This window comes from Chinchilla lanigera, unplaced genomic scaffold (genome assembly GCF_000276665.1).
Source record: "Chinchilla lanigera isolate Chin_1 unplaced genomic scaffold, ChiLan1.0 scaffold00036, whole genome shotgun sequence".
Classification (NCBI taxonomy): domain Eukaryota; kingdom Metazoa; phylum Chordata; class Mammalia; order Rodentia; family Chinchillidae; genus Chinchilla; species Chinchilla lanigera.
The window spans coordinates 10,743,550-10,770,829 of NW_004955437.1; the positions used below are offsets into that span (position 1 = coordinate 10,743,550).

Below are 27,280 nucleotides of genomic sequence, written 5' to 3' on the forward strand. Positions count from 1 at the left end.
CACAGCTCCTCATGTGTCTTTGCTTTAAGGATGTGTGAATGCTGTGACCTTTTGGTCACACTTTTTTCTTGTGCCCCTGAATTTATTGCAACAAAAGTTATATTCACCCAAACACACTCAACTTTTTGAAAGAAATCTTGTTCATAAACTTTGTTCTTTTCTATTTAATATTCATTTTTGCCATGATTTCCCCGAATGACTTTTTGTTATTTTCTGAAACAAGCTGTTTGACAGAGGGAGACAGAGAGAGAGAGAGAGAGAGCGCTGGGCCACACACAGGAAACCTGAGGCCGAGTCCTGCCGCTCGCTAGGACACAGGGTCCTCATCCACAAAAGAAGCTCTAAAACTTAAAAGTCTAAAGTATATCTACTAGTCTTTTCATTTCTCTTTTGTGACTTTCAACAGTGATTAAGAATTATAGTGAAATGTGTTGTTTCCCATTAACTGAGGAATGGATAAAAAAGATATGGGTTTTTTTTAATATAATGAAGTACTACTCATCCATAAAGAGGGATAAACTGAGGACTTTTATAGGTAAATGGATACAACTTGAGACCATACTCATAAGAGAAATAAATCAGACCCATATGTATAACCATCATATTGTCTCACTAGTGTGAGAAACTGAATGAGTAAATAAAGTCCAAAATGTACAATAGATATAGTGAATTGAGAAGAAACTGTTCAAGTAAAGACAAACTGTGATGGGGAAAAGGGAAAAGAAGGAAAGGAAAAAGAAAAAAAAATTATACACAGGATAGTTGTACAGTTAGTTTCTCTTAGTTCATTGAAAAGAAAGGTTTGTGCTAATATTGTTTAGACAGGATATCATGCCCGTATCTTGTATTGTGAATAACTACTGCAAAGACAACAATACTCAATGTATTAATTATTGTAACTCTCCTACTAACTTGTTTTGAAATTCTGTTTGTTTTTTTTTGTTTGTTTGTTTTTTCTCTGGTACCGGCAACCGAACTCACGACCTTGCGCTTGCCAGGCAGGGGCTTTGCTGCTGAGCTAAATCCCCAGCCCCCTGAAATTCTGTTTTATTGTTATTTTTATTTTTTTCTCTTAAAAACAAAAGAATTATAGTGAGAAGATGGAGTTTTTCAGAAAGCAACATGCTTTCATTTAAATGAGCACCCTTTAGCACAGTTTCCTAGGAAGGACCAGTAAGGGCCTGGCTCTCAGAAAGGTTTTACCCTCTGGCTTTTCTAGATCATCAAATAAGAAAAAGAAGAGTGTACAGGGGTGGGGTGGGGTGGTAGTACTGTAATATGATACTCTCCCAATCAAAGCATTTCCCCCAAAGAGGAGAATAGTCATTCATTTATTGCAGAAATTCTTATTTCAGAGCACCTGCTTTGTGGCAGGCAGTGTGATTGTGAGAATATATCTGTGCATAAGAGAGAGCACACATTCTCATGGGACTTACAGTCTCACAGAACAGACAGATAAATATACAAGATAATTATAGGTTATGGCAAGTGCCATGGAGGAAACAGGCTGTGCTTGAGAGGGTGGGGATCTGCTTTATTTATAGTAGGAAGGCCAGGCCTTGCATAGAAGGTGGTGCTCACCCTAGTCTAAGGGATAAGGAATGGACCATCCAGAGAATATGGAGGATTTCAGGAATAGAAAGGTCCCAGAAATGACAAAAGGGACAAGGTCAGATGGCCTGAAGGAGATAATAGGTGCCAGAACCTGAGCAGCTCTTTATTGTCCCAGGGAAAAATGGTGAGGAGGTGAAGAAAAATAGACAAGAGATGAAAGCTGAGGTCAGGTGGAGCCCTCTCTCCTGATGACAGAAGAGAAACTGAACAACAGTAGGGGCATTTGTTTATACTTCAAAGTTAGTATTATGAGACAGGGTTGCCTAGTGACTAATGACTGGAATTGTCTCAGGCAAAATGTTTTTCTCAGGACCGAAGTATTTCCAGCTTCAGCTGCTCCCAACAGAGAGGGTCTTGGACTTGGGTTATGCCAAATAGGAATGGAGAAAACTGAATAAATTTGAAATAGGGTCAAAATAAGAATCACAAGACTTGGTAATGGATGGCACATGGAAAGTGAGGAAGAAGAAATAAAGGAAAACGTGCATGTTTTTGGTTTAAAACAATTATGGGGCCAGTGCTGTTTGTTGACATGAAGGATTGCTGAAGAAGAATTCTGCTTGAATAAGCTGCGTTTAGAATACCAGAGGGACTGTCCAATAGGTAGTGGGATAGACAAACCTGGAGCTCAGGACAGAGAAATGGGGGAGTCATTGGTGTGAATAAGTGGCACTTATGATGGAACTGAGACCATCTTGGATAATGGTTCTCAACCTTGGCTGCATAATAGACCACTTGGTGGGCTTTCAAAGCCAATCTTTCCCCTGGGTGCACCTTCAGGAGTTCTGATCTAATTGTTCCAGTGTGGGGCCTGGACGTCCTTATTTTTCAAAGCTTCCTATAGGAATTTTCTCCAAAAGGACCTCTGCTCAGGGGAGAAAGTGTGGCCAGAAAGAGGACCTAGGACCAAGCTTTTTTCTAAACAGTGTTGAATACAGTACAAAACGTTTCCATTTTCTGTACCTTCTGCTGGGATGAGCTCCTCTTTGGCCCTCGGGCTGAGAGTTAGTCCTCCATACAACATGACAGAGTACCCTGTCTGGATTGGAATCACTGTCTCTCATAGTCTCAATTTCTGTCCTGTGTCTCTCATAGTCTCAATTTCTGACAGGATGGCTTGGGTGCTAAGGATTTAAGTATATTTCTCAGATGATCATTTAGTGTACCCTGATGTGGTTTAGTGGTAGCAGGCATTTGTCATGGTTGAAAGATGAAAAACCTGTTTGGCTTTTGCTTTTCATTGTACTTTAGGAATTTGTTGTGGTTGTGGTGGTTGCTATGAAGGGGCAGATATCTACATGGAAAAATATGTATGTTTTTAGGTATATTCCTCTCCACATGACTGTTCCCTGAATTATTTATTCTGGATTTTCTGTAGAGACGTGGTAGCTCTCTTTGATGATAACCTCTAAAATATCATTGAGGCTTTAAAAAATTTCACCTGCTGTTATATTTTTCACACTTAGCAGTGCTGTTTAATTCCTTTACTCTTGCCTACCCCTCCTGTTACTACAGCACTGGCCTAGGAATAAAAATGTGCTCATACATCCACACACAGAGCTTGTATCTCATCCGGTCTCCATGAAAACCTAATGAAATGGCTGTGGAAAGTGGAGGCAAGGCTTATTCAATTTTCTTATGACCCCTATCCCACATAAATTCCCAGTGTATAAAGGAACCATGCAGGATCTTGTGGCCCTCCCTTTGGCCTTCAGGGAATCTGCCCTTCCAAAAATATGGCCTATTAAAAAAATAACTTCCAGGGACAATTCCATAAGCTTTCTTGTTAATGTTGAATCAACACCAGACTAATACTTGTGTGTTTGTGTGTATGTTTGTGGAATAGACCCCATGGATCTGTGACAAGTACTGTATGACTCTCTAATTGTGAAACTAGTCATACCCAGCAAGATGTACTGATAGAAATGTAGTGAGTTAGGCTATAACCATTTGTTTGTAATAATGAGTAAGTTATTAGCTTTGTTATTGAATCCTTGCTATTATTCTGTTTATATTGAAAATCAGCCTTAATGTCTCACTGGGCTCAGTTCTCAGATGTCTCTCTCTATGATCTGAATTTTTAATTTTTTAATTTTAATTTTTTTTTTTTTTTTTTTTTTTTGGGGGGAAGGGGGAATTTAACCCCGAGGCATTCTTAACACTGAGCTGCGTGCCCAGTCCCTTAAAAAAAAATTTTTTTTAAAATTTTGAGACAGAGTCTTGCTAAGTTGCCCAGAATGACCTGGAATTTGCTATTCTCCTGCCTCAGCCTCCTTAGCATGGGGGTTGAAGGTGTGTACCACCAAGTCTGGGTGATCAATACATATATATTTTTCGTTCTCTGGAGCAGGTGGGAGAGGAAGCTAAAGGTTAGCATTGATGGGCACGTGATGAATGGAAGGCTTAGTCTCTTGGACTAGTCCAAGTAGAGGTAGTCACTACCTTTAGTCATTTCATCTGTGAACACTTTTCTTGCTGGGGTCTCAGCTGTTTTGAGTCAGCTCTAAAAGTCCTTTGAGTTGTAAAATCTGTTTGTAATTGGCATTAAAAAATCATAGGTGATGGGGAAAACAATGGAGTAACAAACAATGCATTTCTCTGGTTTTTCTTGATCATTCTACAGCGGGGTCCAGTCCCTCAGTTACAGCAAATGTCCAGAACTTGCACTTGCAGGAGCTAGGGCGGTGGGTGCCTTTTTGTTAATGGGCCTAGTTGGAACACATTTGGCCGTGGAGACAGCTCCACTCATATTACCCAGTCTTGGCTTCCTATCTGTTTTCTTTGGGCTGGGTAGGCAATGAAAAAGGAGACAGGAAAATACATTTTGGGGCAAATAAAATAAGGAATTTGTCTTATGAAGACAGCTTATAGTTAGGGATTGTAATGTTCAGTTTAACCCTATTCTGATACACTCTTCTTACTCTGTGTTCCCGTAGAAGACATAGTGTTCACACTACCCATAGAGTCATGAAGAACTTCCATTCTCCAAGTTTTCCATAATTCTCCTGGAAGATAGTTTTCTTTTATGGGGGATAATCTTAATTTCCTTAGTTTTTCTTCAAGTACAGATTCCTAATCCACTCATCATTTCAGTGGCTCTTCATTGAATCACCTTCACTCTCTTAAATATTTTTACTACAATGTTGGGGAAACATACAGGAGCCTCATGGGTACAGAATGGGCAGGTACTGTGCAGGGTATTTCTGTTTATGTTCTAGACATTGTCCTGCTTACCATGCCATCCCCCTATAGCTACATGTATGTCACACCACATTCTGATGTTTTGTTGTACTTGTACCAAGAAATACTGTGCTCCTTTGTTAGGAATGAGTTGATGATTTTTAAGAAGTCTGAATACCTTGAGTATATCTTAATTTCCATGTTTCTTTAATATCCAGAATTTCCTTGGTTTTAGATTTGAATAAGCCAGAAGAAAGTTTTTTCTTTAAAAGATGATTATCCCAGTTATGTTTACCCATGTTTTCAATTTCTTTCACAAAACCACATAGGTTGAAAATAAAAAAGCACCCATTGACTTAACAGTTTATTATACGCTTTTGAGCTTTAGTGTATCACAAAACTACCAGATTCCACTTAAGAATTTGAGTTTCCTTATGTATAGTTCTATTTTTTTCCTTTTTCTCTTAAGAGGATTCTAGGCTTGAATTTTAATTTTTCAGTACAGTGTCTCAGCAAGGGGTGGATGTAGCATTAAAAAAAAGAGAAAAAAATCATGATGGTCATTGTGGAAACTTCTCTTTGAAAAATGTGTGCCCTAGTTTCTTCCCCCACTTGCTGAACGTGTGTTTGAGTTGTATGGACACTGAGCTCTCAATCGAGGCTTCTCCCATCATGAAAGAGGATGACAGGCCCCACTCAGTGTGCACCCCCTTTACCCACAGAGAGGGTAGAGATAGCATTCACAGAACTCCTCTTGAGCTCTCACTCTAGCTGGCCCTATGGGACCCTCAGCTCTCTGGTTATAGAGCAGAACTAGAAAGGCTTGGCACCAGATAATGCTTAAAAAGCAAATTGGAAAGGAAGGCATTCTGTAGACACATGATTATAAATATCAGTATTGAAAATTCCTTGGCATAAACCACCCAGTATGTATGTTCACGTATCTATTTAGCATGGTCATTTGTTCAGCTAATTAATATGCTTTTATTTTATGATTTGCTGTTTCCAGGGCACAGACAGAAGCTTGATGACTCTAAACCTAGTTTGTTCTCTGATCGCCTCAGTGATTTAGGGCGCATTCCTCATCCCAGTATGAGAGTAGGTGTCCCGCCTCAGAACCCACGGCCCTCCCTGAACTCTGCACCAAGTCCTTTTAATCCACAAGGACAGAGTCAGATTACAGGTAAGACAGACTCCTAGGTCTCACTGGCAGACGCTGGCAGGCTGGGGGTGAGGGGCTTCCAGGCGAGATGTGTTCAGAATTCCTGGAGCTATGTGATGGCTTGTTCTGAAAGAATTGAAACTGGAAGATGCAGATATCTTCCATTTTTGTTAAAGGATTCTGATATTCAAGAAGGTTTGGATGAAACCTGGGGGGGAAATTTCTACCAGTGCTGTCCTCAGCAGCAGCACCAGTGAACTGCTCACGGGAGGGATGGTGGTAATAACTGCTCTTTGGGAGATGTGTGTTATAAGTTACTGTATTGTGTCCAGCTGGTGCCAGGGAAAACATCACACCCGCACTATTAGCGAGTTAGTGTTACTTGCTTGGCTTTGGGCTTAAATTTCATACATGTATAACAGTTTCATTAAGTTTACTTAAAAATTGCCCAGGGCTAACAGGAAGCCTTGATTGGTAGTTAGCTGTAAGACGAGGTCAGTGAGCAGCTCATCAGGCCGACAGAACTTGCTTCTGATTCACATTTAGCTCGGGTTCCTCATGCAGCGGTGCTCTTTATACATTCTAGTAAGCTATTTGACCTTTCTTCTTAAAAATTAACGTAAGCGTTATATTGCAGGCTAACCATTCACATTTGGTGCATTAAGATCCCAGCTTCTTCCCCCCCACCGCCCCCGCATCCCACTTGTGCAGAAACAGACCCTATTTTAAGACTAGTTTGACTGCTTTTAGGTCATGGTGACAAAAGAGTGTGTGAATCATCACAGATTTTAAGTCTGCAGATTAAAAGTATTGAGTGGAAAGGAACACTACATGTAATCTAACTGCTGTTGTGGATGGAGGTGGACGACAGTAGAGGCAAATAAGCCGAAACAAATCATAGAATAAACCCTCAACATGGATTTTTTTTAATGGTTAAATTTTTTTCTGCAGTGGTTAGGCTTGAGTGTCCTTAATGGTCTCAAAAAACAGCATTGTTTATACATGAAATGACTTACATCTCTTGCTCCCTGTCTGTATTATGTAAGTGTAATTTTGTATATTTACTTAGAGGAGGTTTCACATTCTGTGGGGATATGTTTATTAGTTTGAACAAGAGTTTGTATGAGTGTATAATTTAAAAAGTAATGTAGAATGGTGAAAATAAAATAGCTAAACAATAGAGAACCAGGAGTCTATATAGAGAACATTAGAACTCTGTGAAATAGGATTTAGGAATCAAAATGTCAGTGTATTCACTTGATATATGTCCTTAATAAAAATGCAGGGGTGAAATTTATACTAACTTGTTAACTTGAAGCATTTTATTACACTTACTGCTGCATATAAAGTAGTGGACTTTATATCACTGATGAAGGCTTATAATAGCTGTCTGTCTTCATAAGAGAGAGAGAGCAGAAGCATGTGTATTTATATATTTTGTAATGGACTTATGATGACTTTGTGTGTGAGAGAGAGAGATTTGGCAACCACTGTGTTCTTTAAATGTCTGATTTCTATATTCTATAGTTCTTTAACTATTTGCCAATTATGTTATGTTAAAGAGTCATCCTTTTAACATGACTTTGAAACTTTCCAGATACTAGACTCACTTAAGATACTTCTTTCTTCTAAAATCTAAAGATGAGAGCATAAAGTAGAACCAGAGAACATTTTAGAATCTAAAATCTAAGTTAAAATCTAAGTACAGTTAAAATCTAAGTGCCTTAGGTATCATTAAGGCACTTAGACTCTAAAATCTGAGTGTCTTAGATATCATTAAACCAAAACCAAAAGGAGAAGTTGTGGAGAGGTCTTTGTCTTAGCAGCATCCCTACACCCCAGATGTGCACATAGAGCAAGGCTCGGAGGGCATGGGGCCTCAGAGCCCATCAGGATCCCAGACTTCTCCCCAGACCTGGCTCCTCAACCTCTGGGGGCAGTGACTCTTATCTTCCTCCCTCTTTTTTTTTTTTTTTTTTTTTTTTTTTGGTTTTTCTCCGGTACCGGGAACCGAACTCACAACCTTGCGCTTGCCAGGCAGGCGCTTTTGCCGCTGAGCTAAATCCCCAGCCCCTCTTCCTCCCTCTTAAGAGGCTCTGGAAAGTTGATTCAGGTCAGTGACTGTCTTATTGTGTCTATTTCTAAATATGGAAGTATAAGACAGGTTCATTTTTAGGTTCTGAGAGCTTCTTGGATGTTTTATAGGAGGGTTAGCTCTTTATTCTGGGATTATAGTACTAGTAGAATTGATGTATAAACAGTCATTGTTGTTGTCTTCCTCTCTCTTTCCTGCTTTCCTTACCCACAAGGTGTTAGACTGACAGCTTCTTTCAGATTTCTGAAATATTCAGGTATACACATATACACCTCCATCCTCCTGAATCTTGGCTTTGTGGGCTTTACTGCTACAGAGGTTAACACAAGCACCTGCCCTACCCAGCATCTTCCAGAACAATGATTGCCAGGAGAACCCAAGGACAGCTGGAGCAGCAGGCGTGTCAAAGCACATTGAAGGCATTTAATTTTTAAATCTCTGGACTCCTTTTCTTGTTTATGATTTAGAGCCTCCCACATGTAGAGAATTGGGTCTTGGGTAAGGTGGGGGCAGGGGAACAGCACCATCCCTGAGTCAGTCTAGTGGAAGGGATAGTATTCCTCCTCAGGCCTCACAAGCCACCCTAAGCCCCAGTAACTGTTCCTTGAGCCCATCTCCTTCCTTGTCTCTTTAGGGAGATCACCTCTTTTTCTCTGGTCTGTCCACTGATGTGACAGCATCCATCCTTCAAAATCTTCATGTTGTTTTCTTCAAGAAAGCATTCTGGAACCTTCATCTGAAGGCTGCCTGACCATTCCCTGTGTGCTAGTTGAGATTGTCTTATTTTCCAGCTTCTGCCTTTGCCTCTTCTACCTTGGTCAACTGTAAATTCTCTGAGGGATTTATCACAGGGATTTCTTTTCTTTTGTACCTAATCCAGGAGAATGTCTCATTAAAACACTGAATGAATGAAAGTTTGGATGAGAAGAAATCAGCGTTAGGAAGGGCTGGAAATTATGCCTTTCTTGTTAGTATGAACTGTTCTTTCGAATTCCTTATCTCAGGGTGCCAGTGTTCCCTGGGAACAAATAATAGCAAAAAATCACATTTCAATGTAATATTTCATAGTTAAACTATTTTGTTTTACTCCAGTAGGATTTACATAATTGCATCATTAAATTTACATTCTTGAGACTACCCTCTAATGGGTGTCATAACTTCTTTGCAGTATGCCACAGCTACATTCTCACTTGTATAACCTTTTGGATGAAGATGTTTATAACAAGACTCACTTATGTCACTGGTTTGGCACTCCTGATAACTCTCTTTTTCTCTGTCTCTCTTTTTTCTATCCCTCCCTGGGGACTGAAGCTAAAGTTTTGCACTTGCTAGGCGAGTGCTCTGCCATTGACCTACATTCATAGTACTTAAAAATAATTTTTTTTGAGACAAAGTCTAAGTTGTCCAGGTTAGCTTCAAACCTGTGCCCCTCCTGTCTCAGTCTCCTGAGTAGTGGAGATTATAGGTGTGCGCTGTAATGGTCTTGGTTGTATAGTCACCCTTATCTTTTCACTTGCCATTATAAAAATTTTAAGACTCCCAAAAGTGAAATGGAATTTGAGGAAGCCATAAGCATTTGCAGTTCCCTCCTCTCCCATGTGTCTCACAATTCCCAGGGCTAGGGTTCCAGCCCTGGGTGGGCTGGCTCCTCTGCACCTGTCAGCTGGGGTTGTTTTGTTGAAATCTTTGATGGCTGATGTTCTGCCTTAGCCTCAGGACCTCCTCGTGGCTTCCTGAGGTAGCTGCTTCCTCTGTCCCTCTTCTTATCATTCACACATCTGCTGCCCGCCTCCGGGATCAGGAAACAAATGGTCAGGCACATGTGTCTCCTTTTGATTCAGCACGTTGGTGATGGCAGTAGAGGTAACTCAAGATGCTCACTTCTTTAAACTCAGAACTCTCTGGACAGGTCAGCTGCATCTAAGAATAATTCTTCTGATTCCAGCCCTTGGGTTTGGTGGGTTGGGACATTTGTCTGGCCTTTTCATTTTTTTTCTCAATTTTTATTTTTCATTAGTATATGTTTGTAGTACATAATGATCACACTCTTCCTCATCTGCTGCTGTGCTCTCATTTTACTCAGAAACTATCGAGTGCCTACTACCTTCTGGGCATTGATGTAAGTAATCAGAGGGGCATTTTCTGTGCACAAGGAGCTTTCATTTCCATGACAGATAAAGTCCATAAATGGGCAAATAAGTGTATACACAAGGTACTTTCAAGTAATAGTAAGTGCTGAGAGAAAATGAAGTGGGGTCATTGACAGAGAGTGTCTTTGGGAGGGGAGGAGATACCTTGGATTGGAAAGCTGGGAAAGTGTTCTTGAAAACCTGTGTGGGGAACAGCATTTGAGCTGGTGGGAAGCTCAGGCAAAGGGAGTGAATGGCACAGAAAGGCCGGCAGGGGCTGGGTTTCGGGAGGCGTGGGAGGCCATGGCAGGCAGATCTGACATTACCTGATTCTGTGCATGTTGAGATCACGTCTGTTTCTGCGTGAAGAGAAGCTCACAGGCGGTAAAGGTGGAAGCAGAGCTGTGTTCGGGTTGCTGTTCAGGAGCCCACCTCCCAGGTGGTGGGGGAGACAGGACTCTGGGGTCTGGAACCTAGGAGGCTGGAGGACAGTGATGCCCCAGCAGCTCACGCACGGCCTCCCTAGGGTGCATGATTCCCTTTATGATTTCCTTTCTTTAACAGCAGCTCTTGGTTCTCTTGATTCTTAGCTGTCTTCTTAAACTTTCAGTGAGTGTTGGCTTTGCCTGGATGTGAAGGACGGAAGAAAGCTCATGCATGGACATTTCTTTTCTTCTTGGCCCAGACCCCCGTTTTCAGGAGCACTTCAGCCAAGAGTAGAGTAGACCTTGACATTGTGCGCATGCGGCTTGATGCTCCCTCCTGTCATTTACCATGGCTTTCTCTTTGTGTCATGCACATGAAATTTATTTACAGTTTCACCTACTGTTTCTTTTGGATCCTAATGTGTCATTGTACACACACTTTTCTCTCTCGCTGGACAGCCTTCCTGGTATTGCATTTCCAGACATGTTTTTCTATCCTTTCATCAAAACTGAGATCAAATGCTACCCCTGTGTCAGCCTCTTTCACCCTCCCCAAGCTGAGCCTGGCTCCCTTGTGGGCTCTACCACCCTCTGTTACATCATGCTGCCTGTGGTGACAATAACTTGATTACAAGTCAGTCTCTTCCATCAGGTGGATCTTTTCAAAGTCAGGGTCCACGTTTTATTCATTTCTCTGTCCCTGTTGCTTTAAACAAAGCCTCCTACTTGGTGACTTTTGGCTTGGTGATAAATGAATAAAAAGGTCATTGACTTATTTGGAAGTGTGAGCCAGGATCATTCTGGCCCTAATATTTTATGGTACTTACGTGATTGAAATAGTATTAGCTACCACTTATTAATTGCTTATCATGGGTCAGGCATTAGCTTAACTCATGAGCTAAGGTCTATGAGGTAGGTGGCATTATTATGAAACTTAGAGGGCCAGGAGGGAAAATAACCCATCCATGGTCCCACTTACAATCAGTAAGTGGTAGACGCAGGAATTCGTGGCAAATCTACATAGCTCCAGGGCCCTCTGCTCTGAACCATCACACACCCTTGGGAGGCTGATGTGCTTTTATTTTGACTCAGTTTCCTCCATTTCTGTACCTCCAAAATTTCATTCACACAGTTGTCATTTACAAAGTAGTTTTACATAAGTTCTTATTAAAGCCTTGAACCAATTCTGAAAATACATGTCTTAGATATGGAAGAAATTGATTCTTAGGGAAAAGGCTTGCTGAAGGCCTCTTCAGCTGTTAGAGTTGAGGGTGAGTTTTAGATTCTTAGCAGGCAGTGGCCTTTATCCTGAGGTACCTTGCGGATAGTCAGAGTGACACATGTCCTAAGGGATCACTTTCTTTTTCTTCTCTCCATTAGGTATTATTTAGGATCCAGGAAAAAAGATATTTTCTATAAAGAATGGAAGTATAAAAATTATACTTTGAAATGCAGCAGAATAGTTTTTAATGATTCTGTCACACTTATGCAAGGCATGTGTTCAAGATATCACTTTTGGGAATATCCTTGCCAGACCTCCTGAGAATCATAAAAATCGCATCAGCAGTTACCATGAATGAAGTGAAGCAGTTTTCCCCTTCCACAGTCTGAGTCTGTCCTCCCTTGGTAAACAAGGCTTCCTTAACAATGAAAGGGAGCCCACACCAATTAGGCCAGGGGGGTTCACCCTCTGTGTGTGTGTTTGGTAGGCCGAATTGTGCACATCTCAAATTACTGTTCCCTTCAAGGGCTGAGTGACCACAGGATCCTGTAATGCGGGACAAGTTGGGAGGTGGAGTGGGTGTGGTAGTGCTGGCAGCAGCTGGGGACGTGCAGAAGAAGGAGCCAGTGAGGGGTCAGGGGCTGCTGGTGAGCCCGAAGAGGGAATGCAGTTGCTGGCAGCGGGTGTGGAGGGCTCAGTGAGTGGGGCCCAGTCTTCGCAACTTGTGGTTCTGTTCACCAGCATGTGACTTGTGTCTCAAGGAGTTGAGCACATCACCCAAACACACGCTGGTGATGCCACTGGGTGGCAAGTTCTGAGGTCTTTGCAAAGCCCCATCTTGTCTTCTTTCTTGGAGATCTTTGGGCAGGAGACCAGGTAAATGAGCTGCTGTGATGCCCAGGTGTAAGCTGTACATCTCTTCAGAGCAAGGTGCTCATCACAATTCTTCTTTTTAAAAAAAGCATAAATCTTGCGTGTGGACACCAGCTGGCACCTATTTTTCTCTGGCTGCCGCCTTCCTGGGACAAGCAGAATGGGGTGCAGCTGTACATCTTTAAAGAACGAGGCTCTGGGGACCCTGAAAAGGGCTGTGGTCATAGACCGCCTCCTTGCTCAGTCTACTAGTGGCATCCACAGATTAGTATCTTAAAAGTTCCCTGTTTGGATTTCTGTCACTTATCTGAAGATGTACTGGCTTTGTTATGCTTTTAGAAATGTAGAAAGGAGCAATGTTCTGAGAAAAGTTGATTTTGTTCCCAAAACTTGCCTTTGTTATTTTCTCCTACCTAGAATAGAAAATGTGTAGTTGATACCTAGTTGTGATAAGAATTGTCTGTTTCCTATATAATACCGCACGCTGTCCTTGTCCTCAACACTGTTTGATTTCTAGCCTGCCTTTAGGCTTCTGCTGCGAGAAGTTTTGCTTTCATTCTCTTTTCTGGTCTAAAGCATCATCTTTCTCTTTGGTTTTACACTTGCTTTGACATTCATGAGCTAAATGTATGTACATGTGTGTATCATAAGTGCATGTTTATTCATACATGTGTGTATACCTTTCTCCTTACTGGTTTTCTAGGGACCTTTCTCACCCTGCCCCCCTTTTTGAGCCAGGGTTTCACTATGTAGTTCAGGCTGGCCCTGAACTCACTTTGTAGCTCAGGCTGACCTTGAGCTTGCAGTGATCCTCCTGACTCAGCCTCCTGAGTGCTGGGATTACAGGTGTGCATCACTATGCCTGGATCTTATCCCTTCTTACCCTTGGTGAGGACATGGGCAGAGGCTGGAGAGACTGCCTTGGCAGGAAACACCCACCTGCAGGGCTGGTTGAGGAGAGGGACAAGTCCAACTCAAGTTTGGCATCGTAGGGTGCTCTAGGGTGTGTGTCTTCAGCTTTAATCACTGGTAGGCACCTCAGGCTGTACACAGAGTTGCTGTCCTTTGCCTGTCTAAGATTAATAGCAACAATGGCATATTTAGATATTTTCCAACTAAAGAGGTGTTTTATTCTTTTTTTCCCCTGTTTTAATACATGCAAAAGTATTCTGCGAATAGAATTGTGTGGCATTACTTCCAGCTATGACCATCGGATTATTTTTAGGGTTTTGTTTACTGTGATAAAGACTTGTTTTTTAATGGTTTAAAAAGTTTATTTGAGTAGCATTTGAAAGACAGATTTAACAGAAGAGCCACTGTTGTGAGCCAATTTAATAAATAAGGAAACTGAAGCACTAGGGGGTTTTTGAAATGCACAGAGCTGAAATTAGAACTCAGTGTGGCTGGAAGGGGAAACACAACGTGGTTTTAGGCAGCAGTTCTGTGCGTCCACAGTGGTGGGTGATGGTGTGATGGATCCTGGGTGGGAAGGGCGTCGTCTCATCTCCTAGGACTCAGTACTGGTTAGGAAGACAAGGATGGTGGTAGTGTGGAGTGTGTCCCGCAGGTGGTAGAGAGATGGAGGAACTTTCCTGGAAGAGATGAGCCTCCTAGTACAATTAGAGCAGGAGCAGCAGCCAGATGGCAGGGCTGGCGGGAAGAAGATGGGCAAATTGGATTTCAGTTCAGATGGGGACTGGGAGCGTTGTTTGGAAAGATCGGGGGTAGACAGGAGCTTGTGGCTGTTCCTTCATCGGCTTCCTCGTAGATAGAGGGCCCATCTTGCTGTGTCATCTCCGATTCTTGAGTCTGATGCCACCTTTTGGGAACACAATCCTCCTAGCTCTTTCTGTACAGCCTGCCGGGCAGAGGAGTCCGCTGATACTCTGCCAGCCCATCTGAACGCTTTGTTGACTTCTGTGATCCTGTCCCATACTCAGTTGCCTCTTCCCATCCTGTAGGATTATTTTATTGTTCCGATTCTTTATCCAGTGTTGATTACTCATCACAACTTTGGCTTATTTTGATACTACGAATGGTTGCTTCTCATCTTTCACGACTTTGGTGAAGATGTTGGGTAGATCCTACCACTGATGTCACTGTACACCTCTGTCTAATCTGTGGGCCTCTAAACTGTCCACAAGTCACATTAGGGATGAGGTATAGTCTTGCTGAGGTTCAGGTACAGCAGAGGGTGAGATGTCTTTGACTTGGTTGTTGTGGCGACCCTTGGTAGCAAGATTTTAGGGAACCCTTTCTGCTTCCTGAGTCACCATGGAGATCAAATATGGAAAGCTCTTTGTACACAGACTTTTGGAAGTGACTTCAGTATTTTTCATGAGTTACAACTTAAATAACCTAGCAGTGGCGCGCGCGCGCGCACACACACACACACACACACACACACACACTGAAATTTACCAGTAGCAGTATTTTGAGAATAAGGTAAACAGGTAAGAGAATATAAAACCTATTGTATTTTGTGTAGTGAACTTTAAAGACATTATCATCAAATAATTTAACAACTCTCATGGGGAATAATGACCTCAGAGAGAAAAACTAAGATTAGTAGCGAGTGGAGTTCTAGGGAGACGCATGTTTCTCTTATGTAAGAAAGAACCTTTTAGACCTTGCTCTGTCACACTGAAGCTCCTTGCTTGCCTGTCACCATAAATTCTTGCAGGACTGTGGAACATAACTCATCTTGGAGCAGAAAGTTGAGCTCAAATAAAGCAGCAAACTCTTCTTCCTTATCTCTTCACCTCTCCTGAGCCTTAATTTCCTCTTACGCATGTGTTCTCTTCTTTCTATTTGAAGATCATTCCCCTTGATAGCAAAGATTAAATCAAAATAGGGTTGGGAAATTTTCCTAACTGTCATGAGTGAAAATTATGCCTATTGTTCGCAAATTTTGGCATAGACCTGCATCCGCTGTGGAGATTGTTAAAAGTAGATTCCAGTTCTTTTACCTGGAGTCACAGTGTACAAGGTGGAGCCAACCAAAATGCCCAAGGCCTGTTACCCTGGAGCATCTCGCCCTTCTACAGCTGACCCTGATCCAGCTGAGAAGCATCTCAGAAGCCACCTATTGCCAGATGCACAGAGGCCGCCCGTACCCTGGGTCTGCTTCTCCCGGGATGTCTGAGCATGCCTTGGGCGGCCCCACCCTCGTGTCCCTTCTAGCTGCTGTTTTCCCTGCCTACCCCTCCTGTGTGTCTGGTTCCCGACTGGACTCCCGCTCAATTTTTGTTATGATGCTGCCAGAAGGGAACTTTAGAAATCTGATTGTGTCACCCCATCAGGTGACCTTCCAGTGCAATTAGGCTGAAGACCAGAATCTCCACCCTACCAACAGGTCCTGCATACCGACCCCTCCTTGCCACTCTGTCTCCTCCTCTCACACTGTCCTGGGCTTTTGTTCCTTTCACATATTGGATTTCTTTCAAGTTCTCAAGAAACACAATATAGGTTCCTTCCCAGAAACTGGATACAGACTGTTTGTTTTGCCTAAAGCCTTCCTAACCCTACCTAGGCACCTCTGGACTTCTGCTTGGCATTCATGCCTTAGTGACCACTACTGAAGAAAAGCCTTCCCCAGTGCTCAGGTGGACTTGGGGTCCCCCCATACATTTTTATGGTACCAAGGATGCCTCCTTTAGCACTCAACACAGTTGTGTGATGATCTGATTGATGCCAGTTTCTCCTACCCAACTGTAAACTCCCTGAGAGCAGGGATTAGACATAGCTTTTTATTTATTTATTTATTTTTTTTTGTGGTAATGGGGATGGAACTAACCCAGGGTCTTTACACTGAGTTACATTCTCAGCCCTTTTCTTAAGTTTTGTTTTGATACAGGGTCTTACTAAATTGTAAGATGCCTAGGTTGGGCTCAAATTCATGATCCTCCTACTTCAGCTGCCCAGAATGCTAAGGTTACAGGAATGCACCACCAAGTCATTTTAGTCTATCTTTATTCACCATTTAGTACCTCCAATGACTAGCACAGTGCCAGGGTGGACCCTCAATAAGTATTTTTTAATTGAATGCATGAATGAATGACTGGGAGACAGTTCTAGTGCTGTGGTCCTCTGACAAAGGTGTCACCATGCCTGGGGACTTTCTGTCATGTTCCAGCTGCCGTATCTCACCTCCTGGAGGTATCACACCAGCCTGACTTGAACCTGAGTTCTCTACTACCATTTTAATGCTGTAACTTGAACTGAAGGCCACTCCTCCTGGCTAGAACCATGTGCCAGTCATATTTCAGATTCTGTCTCATTTCCTTCCTCTTGCAGGCTTTCCGTGGAGGGGTCCTGGGCCAGCTGAGGTTCCACGTGTGGCCCACTGTGGTAGCAATCAGGAGGCATAGTGGTCAACTAGCAGACTCTATGTGTATTTCATGTAAATACTCCAGTTTTCTCAAGAGATATCTGACATTCACACAGCGTGGTGTGAGTCCTGATCAGGGAGAAGCCAGTGGAGGACAAGAGGTGGGAGCATGGGACTCTCTCACTGTGTCCTGCTGACCACAGATGCACTGAGCTTTAGTAGAGACCTTGGGCTGTCATCATGTCACTGGCACCAGCAGGAAGGAGCCTTTTGTGTGCCAGTCTAGGCTCAGCCTGTTGACTTGTTTCCTCCCATCTCTGCATGAAGTTTACCTCCGGCCCATGGTGTGCCTCACTGTGAGTGCCTCTCAGGAAAGCAGACCCTTCCACACACCCACACATGTTTGACCAGAGTGTTTACCAAGGGAGGCTTGCTGACAGCAACTTCTAAGTTTCCACACACCCTCTTTACCAGGCTTTTATAAAGCTGTCTGCATGCTCTGCTTCCCCCTACTCAAAGATACTCATTGAGAAAGGAATTCTGGCTGGGTGTGGTGGTGCATGCCTGTAATTCAGAACGCTGGGAAGCTGAGACAGGAGAATCGCAAATTTGAGCCCAACCTGGGCAATTTAAAAAAGCGCTGGGGATGTAGCTTAGTGCAGAGGCCTGGGGTTCAATCCCTAGTACTGCAAAAACAAGCACACACAGGAATTCTACGTGTTTGCCCGGAGCCTGCTTATTCATTTTCCTAGGATACCCTTTTCCCTAGCCATCTGCCTTTCTCCTTCCTCCCTTATGTTTGTGACAGACTTGGCCTCAGTTGGAACAAATGCTGGAGGGATTTGTTATGCCAAAAGATGAGTTCTCTTTTCACCTGAGACAGAGAGTCTTTAACCCGATCTCTTAATAGCTGGTCTGGGCTCATGGAGAGGGTGGGGATTTCTTCTGAAGTCTGAGGTTGCAGATTTGATGTGAAGATGTGTTTCATCTTCAGAGTCTCAGGAGCGCTGGGGGGGCGCTCTGCTGTCCCATTCGGCGCTTCTGATCAATCACACCCTTCCTGTAAGCACACCAGGCCCAGTGCATAGGACAGGCCTGATTCTCTCTCTAGTTTATATTGTGGGTCAAATTTGATTTCCGCTTCCCCTTAAGCACCCTGTAGTTTAGGTGGCAGGAGAAGGTTTTTGGAACAATAGAGGCAGAGTCATTTAAATGCACTTGTGTGATAGTATTTCCCATTTCCAGAGCACTAAAGAGTGTGTGGCTGGTAAAAAACACAGCACCAAAGGTTCTGTTTTTAAGCTGTCATATCTATGTGAAACATATGTCAGTACTTTGCATTTCTATCATGTAGTAATAAAAATAATATTGCTACTGTCTGGAGCTTGGCAAGTAAAAAGAATGAGTTACAGTTTTTAAGACACTAGGGAAATCCTTAACGTGCAACAACAGTTTTCCTTGCTTCTGAGTTTCTAGCAGCAGTGTTTCTTTCTGAAATCTTGTGGATGCTTTTAGGTGGTTACAGGTCACAGGTCAGCCAGGATGTAACTCACCTCAAGACCATGACTGACAGCTGTGTCCCCTGAGTCGTGGAAGTCAAGGGTATTCTTGCTTCTGCTGGAGAGGTCGTATGTGGGCCCTCGCCCGCTTTCCGCAGATCCAAAAGGGTGAACCAGTTTGTATTTCTGGGTGGGGAAGGTGGAGGAATGGATCATACTTGCTCTGGGGACCTAGGGTGGAGACGAGGAAGTTGCCTGTTTGCTCATGGTTAATTAGGAGACTTGATTCAGTGCTAGGCCATGTATTTCCCCTGTTAGCATCTTTAGGATTGATTGGCGATGTCAAAAAACAACATCTGTCACCTGCTCTGACTCATCCAAGCTGAGCATGAATCTCAGAAGTCTCAGGTTTCTTCAGGAAGTTGAGTTCAGAAATCCTTCCTGAGATCAGGTTAAGGTGACTTTTCTCTGCTGTAAGCATTAATAATTGTCCACAAGAAAGCAAATAGGCTGTAATCGTACATTCATGCTAGGGTTGTGTTTTCTTGAATGAGTGAGCATTTGTTTAGGAAGTCAAGATATTTCACAACCATTTTTCCCCTTATTAAAACACTGAAAAGATCGGAGTGTAGAGTATTTGAAAATGCACTAATATGTTGAGGATTTCTCCTTCTGGGAGGAAACCAAGACTGAGAGAGAACGTGATTAAAGTTAAAAGATCATAAGGGATCTTGACATGACTAACACAGGTATAGGCTCCAAATTCTGAGCCTGCAAACTACAGAATACTCTTGACAGCTCATCCTCTGCTGGAAGAAGAGGTTCAGGGCTGGCAGTAAGTACAGGATGGAGGTTCGGTGAAGGTAGAGGTCCTAGCTGCACATATACTTACAGGTTCTTTGTGTGTGCTGAGACCTTTATTACATTGTCTCACTTCAGCTTCATAACAATTTTACAAAGGAGGCATTCTTTTTCTCCCCATTTTACAGATGGGGAAACTTGAAGCTTAGATGGGGTATGTGATTTTTCTAGAAATGGTGGAGCTGGGATTTATGGCCATTCACAGGGTGGTAGAGAAGGCTGTGGTGTTTGGAGTCTACTACCCCTTCTTTTTTTTTGAGATTACTTTTTTTTTTAGTACTGTGGGTTGAACCCAGTCCATTCACACCGATCCCTTTTTATTTTGCTAAGTTGCCCAGCTGGCCTCAAACTTTCTACCCTCCTGTCTCAGCCTCCCAGAGTGCTGGGATTACAGTACAGGTATGCACTACCATGCCCACCACTCCCCTGGCTATCAGTCCCTTTTAAAATTACTTATCCCAAATTTAGTAAATCCTATATGGCAGTTCATATGTTTCATTTTTCTTTACTAACTCTGAGTATGTCATTATCATAGAACCTTAAGACAGTGACCTTGAAAAAGATTGGCTGGACTGCAGCCCATCTTCTGAGAGAGAAAACATAAAGAAAGAAGTTTTCACTCATTTAGGGATAGTGAGAAGACATTTTTTTTCTAATCCTGGATAGCTTCGGGAAAGGCCGCCATGAAAGGGAAAGCTATTTTTAATAGACTGTTCCAGTGTATATTATGGCAGTCGGGAAGTTTATGTAAAATGTAAAACCTCACTGATAAAACTCCCCTATAGCCTGAGAGGAAATTAGAGAGTGACTAATTGTGATCTCATTTTAATATTCCATTACTCATCAGGCCACCCTGGAGGTTCATTCAGAAGCTGTGTATTGAATACCTGTTCTGTGCAAGACCTTATACTTAATAATACTAAAGTTGATCTTGGAAACTTTAAGAATTCCAGATAAACTCAGCTGCCCTAGATAGTTTAGAGTCATATTCTGACTGTTTGAATAATAGTACCGTATAGTTATAAAAATGCCTTTTTGTATATTAGCTTAGCTAATTTTCCAGACAAACACAACAGTGGTTACTATTGTACTCATTTTGCAGATAAGGCTTTTATTTATTACCCATCTCGTGTACTGAGAGTGTCAGCTTCCCTTATGATATGGCTTAGTTGATGAAAAACTCATGAAAATCTAATCAGTATCATGATTCCCACTTTGCTGATGAGTCATTGAGGCCCCAAGAGCGTAGGTGACTTTCTGGGCATACAGGAGCTGTAATTCAGCCTACGAACACCCTCTGGCACCTGTTCCCTTTAGAATATGCGGCCTTGCTTTCTGGAGGAGGAAAGGGAGATCCATGGTTAGCTAACCTGGCTGAGGCCATGCAGCTCATAAATAGCAGAGCTAAGGCTGCAGCTCACTTTCTCCTTGGGAAGACTGTAGGGCGTTTGCACTGTACATTGTAAAGGCTGCCACTTGAACAGGGGGACTAGAAGGCTGCCTTGCATCCAAGTTAGGCACCCTCATTCTTTCGTGATGTTTAACCTTTCATCATTCTAGTTCTTCTTTAGATTTCCTTGTATTTTTTTTTTTTTTTCCATTTTTAGGTAGGGAGCTCTATCCTCCTCCTGACATGCGCCCTTTGAGAATGGACATACAGCTTAAGTTGCTTGCTAGGATGTTACTGGGTGACGTTAGAACTCAAGCCCGGTCTAGTCCTGCATGCCTACCTCGTTGAGCTATGTGGTTCTTGTCCTTTACATCTGTAGAAACCGTCGCTTGACAGCAGGCCTTGTCTTTATGAAATCGCTTTCCTGTCCCATAAGGAATGGAACCTTTCCACGTGAAAGTCCTTTACTGTCTCTCTGCAGAAAGAACTGCATTCATGGCATAAGGCAATATCAGATCCACAACAAGGACCAGCTATTCACATCTGACACGTTGCCAGTCCCTATAATCTCAGCCCTGAGAATTGTAGAGCACAGAAGTTCATTACTTTTGACAATCCAATATCCTTTGGGTTTCTGGAGAAAAAGTGTATGTTAAATTTATAGCGCTATGCTTTTATTCAAATGGCAAGCGCCAGTGAATGTTCCTTGAAATGGATTTCAATGAAGCTTTCCTCCATATCACTTGCTGTTAGTAAACATCAGATAGATATCCAGCTGTATTTAATTTTTTCCAGCCAAGGAAGTACTGTATGTCCTATTTAGACAGTCTTCAAATAAATGGTTTCCAAATTAAACAAATAAACAAGAAATAGCTGAAATTCAACCCCTTGGACTATATAGAAAAAACTGAAAGGCTTTGAGAGAGGAGTGATCTCAGGGAAACCTCATGTCTTATTATATGCTCATTTGTATTTTTTGAGATAAACTCTACTTGATTGTTCAACTACATTGATAGGTTTTAAAAATTAGGCTTTTTATTTTTAAAGAGTGAGGGGTGCTGGGATAACGATAAGCTTATTCTAAATGTAGTTACTTTAGTTCAGATATATTTAACCCTAACTCTGGGTTACCATGGGGTTGTTTTTAAAAAGATAAAAGTTAATACTTGCCGTGTACTCTTTTTTTTTTTTTTTTGGTACTGGGAATTGAACTCATGACCTCACACTTGCCAGGCAGGCACTGTGCCTCTGAGCTATATCCCAGGCCCTTGCTGTGTACTTCTTATGATATTTTTCTGGTAATAATTTTCTCATCCCTGTGACTCAGGTATTATAACCACCATCCCTTATAGATGAGGAAAGTGAGGCTGAATATGGCTGAGTGACTAAGCCAAAAATCACAAAGAAAGCTAGGTGTGGTGGTGCATGCCTGTAATCCTAGCACTTGGAAGGCTGAGGCAGGAGGATTGCCATGAGTTCAAGGCCAGCCTGGACTACACAGCAAGACTTTGTCTCAAAAAAAAAAAAGCTGACCTTCCCGAAAGATCACACAAAAAATAGAAGTCTCAGCATGATTTCTTACCCTAATTCTGAATATCACAAGGGCCACAGATATTCTGGTATACCAAGCAGTCCTATTAACAGACTGGTCTATTAGACTTTTTAAAATTAACATTAAAAAGTGTAAAAATTAATGTAAGAAACATGTGTCCAGAGGAGATTTGCTTATAAATCTGGTTATAGGCCTCAAGAACAAAACAGCTTGCAATAGTGCATACTTTTTTGTGTTGGAAACATACAGCAAATTACCCTCTTTTGTATACTGAAGGCTTTTTAATAAATCTACTTGTCCTTGAGTTTCTACCTCTGAGAAACTGCATGGAGATGCATCAAAGACATGATTAATTCTCAGCAATTAACCCTCACAGTTTTATGCTTGTTATTATTACTATCATTATTATTATTATTATAGGGACTATAGATAACATTAGGCTGCCTTCCAGCTTTGTGGCATTTTAAAAACAAATTCCAATAGCATTGAAAACATTTCCCCATTCTCCTGTTTTGGGTCATTTTCTTAATATCAGAAACTAATATGCTCAGCGTTGGAACTGTGCAAGATTTTTACATTTTTAGTGGTAGTCAGCTTTGAAGTTAACTTTTGTCTTTTTCTTGAAGCTAATTTCCTGTCTTAACTTTAGCAGAACTGTGCAGCCCGTTCCCTTGTGTCTATTCATGTTCTGTGCCCCATCCATTCTCACCCAGACCACCCCCAGCCCTCATAGTAGGAAAAATAAGGTAGCCTGTGCTGAAACCATGGAATTGTGCACCGTAATACCAAAATGCAAGTCTGAAAAATGGATACGCAACAGTAAAAATTACAGTTTATGTGTGGTTTAAATTCCACAAGTTAAATTTTTAAAAACTAATTTCTAACTTTAAAAAATTAGGAAAACATGTTCAGTGGAGGGATTTTAGAGCATACACAAAATAAATAGTTCCACTTTGCAAAAATAACCAAAGCACATTGTTCTCTAAATGACCATTAAACTTTCCAAATAGAAATATTTGTGTCTAAGCGAGACAAATTGTCCTTCTGCGTGATCTGTTTTGTTGTTTCTTGGTAACTCAAAGTCTAGAAAACCTTTTGAGGGCATGAACGGGTGAGGTGATAGGACGTAGTCATTTCTTACATGTTCCCACTTTTTCTGCTTTACCCTTCTTAATTTGGGGATTGCATGTTGCCAAGGCGGCAGTGGCTGGTATGCTAAAGATGTTTCTCTTCTCTTTCCCAGACCCCAGGCAGGCACAGTCGTCCCCACCGTGGTCCTACGACCAGTCTTACCCTTCGTACCTGAGCCAGATGACGCCCCCGTCCATTCACTCCACCACCCCGTTGTCTTCCACGCGGGGCACTGGGCTTCCTGCCATCACCGACGTGCCCAGGCGAATTTCAGGTAAAGACCAAGCTTGAACTAGAAACACACCCCTATGCAGGGGCTGGGAGAGTGAGATGGGCCAAGCCTGTCTCATCGATGCCCTCAGTGTCACTGTTAGGAGCTTGTGGGGCAAGGGCACGAAAATAGACACCTGGGTCTTCTGAATTACGGGGTCATCAAACCCTGGGACATTGTAAATTAAGAGACTGGAAACCCAGTAGAGATGGCACTCGTCTCTTAAGATGATAATGAATAGTACCCAGCCAGTGTCCTGACAGATTGTATCCCCGAGGTGGGGGTCTTCTACTGAGGGTCCGTGCCAGGCTTTCCTCTGCTTGTTCCTTTCTGCTCCTAACATCTACCTGTGAACCCTACTGCAGAGGGCTGGCACAATCCTCCACTCCTAGAGGCTTATAAACCCCAGGAGGCAAAACCAGCCAGTCCTAAGAGGGTGCACCTGCGGACTTGGGACTCTGCTAGCGCAGAGGCCTGGAGGAGTATGGAAAGGTGATATGCAGCCAACTGAGACGCGAGGCAGCCTTTCCATCAAGCACACTGCTGCCCTTGTAGTGCGGCAGCCTCAGTACCCACAGATCCACCCTCTCCAAGGCTGTCCCCATATCTGTGGCTCCCGGGGAAGAACTACTTATACTCAGTGACCTGGCTGATCTCTTCTCTGTCCTGGTGAATTCATCAGACAGCCAGAGAGTGTCTGTGAAGACTTCAGACAGACAGGCAGGCAGACAGACAGATGGACAGATGGACAGACGGGAAAGTTAAAAGCCCTCAGCCAAGCACATGTGTCCCAGAGATAAGGAGTGCAGTCTGCCCATTCACTGTGACATAGTACAAACCCCAACACTGTCTTCCATGAAAATAGCCTCAGCCCCTAAAGGCATAGGCCCACCGCAATCCGGGTGCCAGGTCCACTTCTCCTAGCTCGGGCCCCTCAAGCCTGTGTGACTCCTGGCCAGGTTAATGCCTCTCTTTCTCTCTTTCTTTCTCTTTGTGTTTCTGTCTGTCTCTCTCCCTCTCTCGTTCTCCACCAAGCTCGAAGCCGCTGCTCTCTCCGCTGAGTTGCAACCACTGATGAAGCCTGGGCAGCAGGCTTGAGGGCTCTGATTAGCTCAGACTCCTTTCTTTCTTTCAACTTGGGAGGAGGGAAAACTTTGTTTCTCGAGCACAGAGCAGGCGAGGGCTCTGTGGTCCTAGTGCCTTCGCACTGTCTGCGGCAGATGGACGCCCACAGGGGTGAGTAGGGAAGGAAGAGGGGTGGAGGGCTACCGCAAGGCTCTCGGGGAACCGTGTTACTTTGCGTTGATGAGTGCTTTATTACTTTTGTGAACTGCATGCTACTCACTGGGGAATGGTGCAGAGTGTAGGATTCTAGTTAGCGCCTTTCTTGCCTGGTGTCCCCATCCCCTCGAGGCAGGTGTCAGACACAGGAAGGAAGGGAGGAGAAAGACAGAGGAGTAAGGTGCCTGGCGTGGGGTCGGAGGCCCAGTGCTCCATGATGTTGGGTTAGTGCTGGTCTCTCCTTCCCTGTTTCATACCATGAGTCTGTTTTATTTTATAAAGGCCCACAGTGACACTTTGACAGAGGAGATTTGTGCAAATGTGCTTGTGCTTAGGGCTCCTCTGAGCTTCCATCTGCCAACCCTCTGTGGCTGAAGCAGACTTTACAGTTTTTTTCTCTAATAGAACCTAGAAGAGGAAAAGAAGCCCAACCCAACCCAAGGAGCAATTGTAGCTTTAGAGACACTTATCTATAGCACTTTTCTTTCGGAGGGGAATTTATATTGGGGAAAACCATTAAAAATAACATTGGGAAGGTGCCGCCTAAATGAATAGTGATTAGGTATCATTTACATGGCTAAGGAAGAACAGCCAGATTATTCTGAGTCCACTTACTGGGAATTATTTAAAACATTTCCACGAGGGCTGGGGATTTAGCTCAGCGGCAAAAGCGCCTCCCTGGCAAGCGCAAGGTCGTGAGTTCGGTTCCTGGTACCGGAGAAAACCCCCCCAAAAAAAAAAAAAAAAAAAAATAAAACATTTCCACGAAACGATACCATAGCTCTTCCTGTTCCACATAGTAGAGGTAGGAGCAAAAACGGGTTAACTTTCCAGCCATATGATCTTCGTCCAAAGGTAGGAAAGTGTCCCTGCTTTAAACTGGTTTAAAACTGAGTCTGGTCCAGTTTTCACCTCCTCGCCCAGCATCTCCGTGAGCTGTTGCTGGTAATGAAGCGACATGGGGCCAAGGTGGGAGGTTCTGTATAAACACAAAGAGAACAGAAAATCCCTCCTGTCAGCACGGAGAGAAACAGGAAGAAATGGTGAGGCAGGGACTGTCAGGGAGCTTTGTTGTACCTGACCTTGCTCTTGGCCATGGGCTGTGCCTGATGGACATGGGGACGGTGACATTGGGAGTAGGACCTGTGGCATAAGTTCTAGATACCACAGTGCACAGGTTCTATCATGTGATCCGTGACTTAGAGTTCCCTGCATGTGAGACATAATAGAGAGAGCTTTTATCCTTCTTAGACATTTTAATAAATAAAACCCTTTGGATTAAGTCCATTCCTACACCTCTAGTTTTCAGCATGACTGGTGCCCAAATCAGGCTGTTTCCCTGAAACATGACAGTGAAAATATAACTTTCACCCCCATCCCCTTGTAGGCTTTGTGAGTAGAAATCCATTTCTATCTCCCTTTCAAAGAGGATATTACCAAATATTCTCATGCTATTTGGGGCAAGGAAGAATAAGATTATTCCTTCATATAGTAGATTTGGAAACCCAGACCCCAGTTTGAATTCAGCTCATACATATATCAGGGAAGCTTCTTACTTGTCTGAAACTTAGTTTTATTATTTGTAAGTAGGGATGTGATATTTATCTCTTAGGGTTACTCTGAGTGTAAAGAGTTCTCAGAACGGACTTTTGACGCATAATATGTGCCAAATAAATTGCAGCTGATATTATGAAGTTAACATTATTTGAAAAATTGTACATCCGTATATAATGTGCAGGCAAGCCTTGGGTTAAATGGGTCAAATAAATAAAAGACTGAACTTTTACAGGGGATTATTTGCTTTACAAAATGAATCAGTAGAGGACATATTGAAAATAAAAATGCCTTGGAATATTTAAATATTTAAATGAGTTAATACTCCTATGGCATTCAGAAAAGCACTTGCCACAGTACCTAACACATAGAGGTACTCACACATTATAGTATCTGTTATTCTATGGCTCCCTATTAATCTATATGTTATTATATAGTTTTAAGATGACTATTTATAGAGCTGAAAGCAATAAGGAGCCATTCATAAACTCAATAAAGGATTAAGGAGAAGTAATTGTTCAATTATGTCACAAAACAGACAGTGCTGGGTTATAGTTACATTAACCAAGCATGATAATGTTTGGTTCCAAAGGATCCTAGGAATAAATGCAACCAGAGAGAACCTTTAAAAAAAATCTGTTTCTAAAGAAATTCCATTTCATCCTAAAAGACCTTTCTGAAGAAAGACCATGCGTGATTTAATCTACTTGA

At 42.7% G+C, this 27,280-nt stretch overlaps 1 protein-coding gene across 7 annotated transcripts in view; it reads left to right on the plus strand.

The window, feature by feature from the left end:
- Runx2 (runt-related transcription factor 2) overlaps positions 1–27,280 on the plus strand; it is a 287,714-nt gene that overhangs the window by 145,405 nt on the left and 115,029 nt on the right. For 5 of the 7 annotated variants that reach the window (XM_005389822.2, XM_005389823.2, XM_013516855.1 and 2 more), the window contains 2 exons: positions 5,804–5,977; positions 23,576–23,737. In XM_005389822.2, the coding sequence (XP_005389879.1) occupies positions 5,804–5,977; positions 23,576–23,737 (336 nt within the window). The remainder of the gene's footprint in view (positions 1–5,803; positions 5,978–23,575; positions 23,738–27,280) is intronic. The other 2 variants (XM_013516856.1, XM_013516857.1) reach the window with 1 other exon arrangement.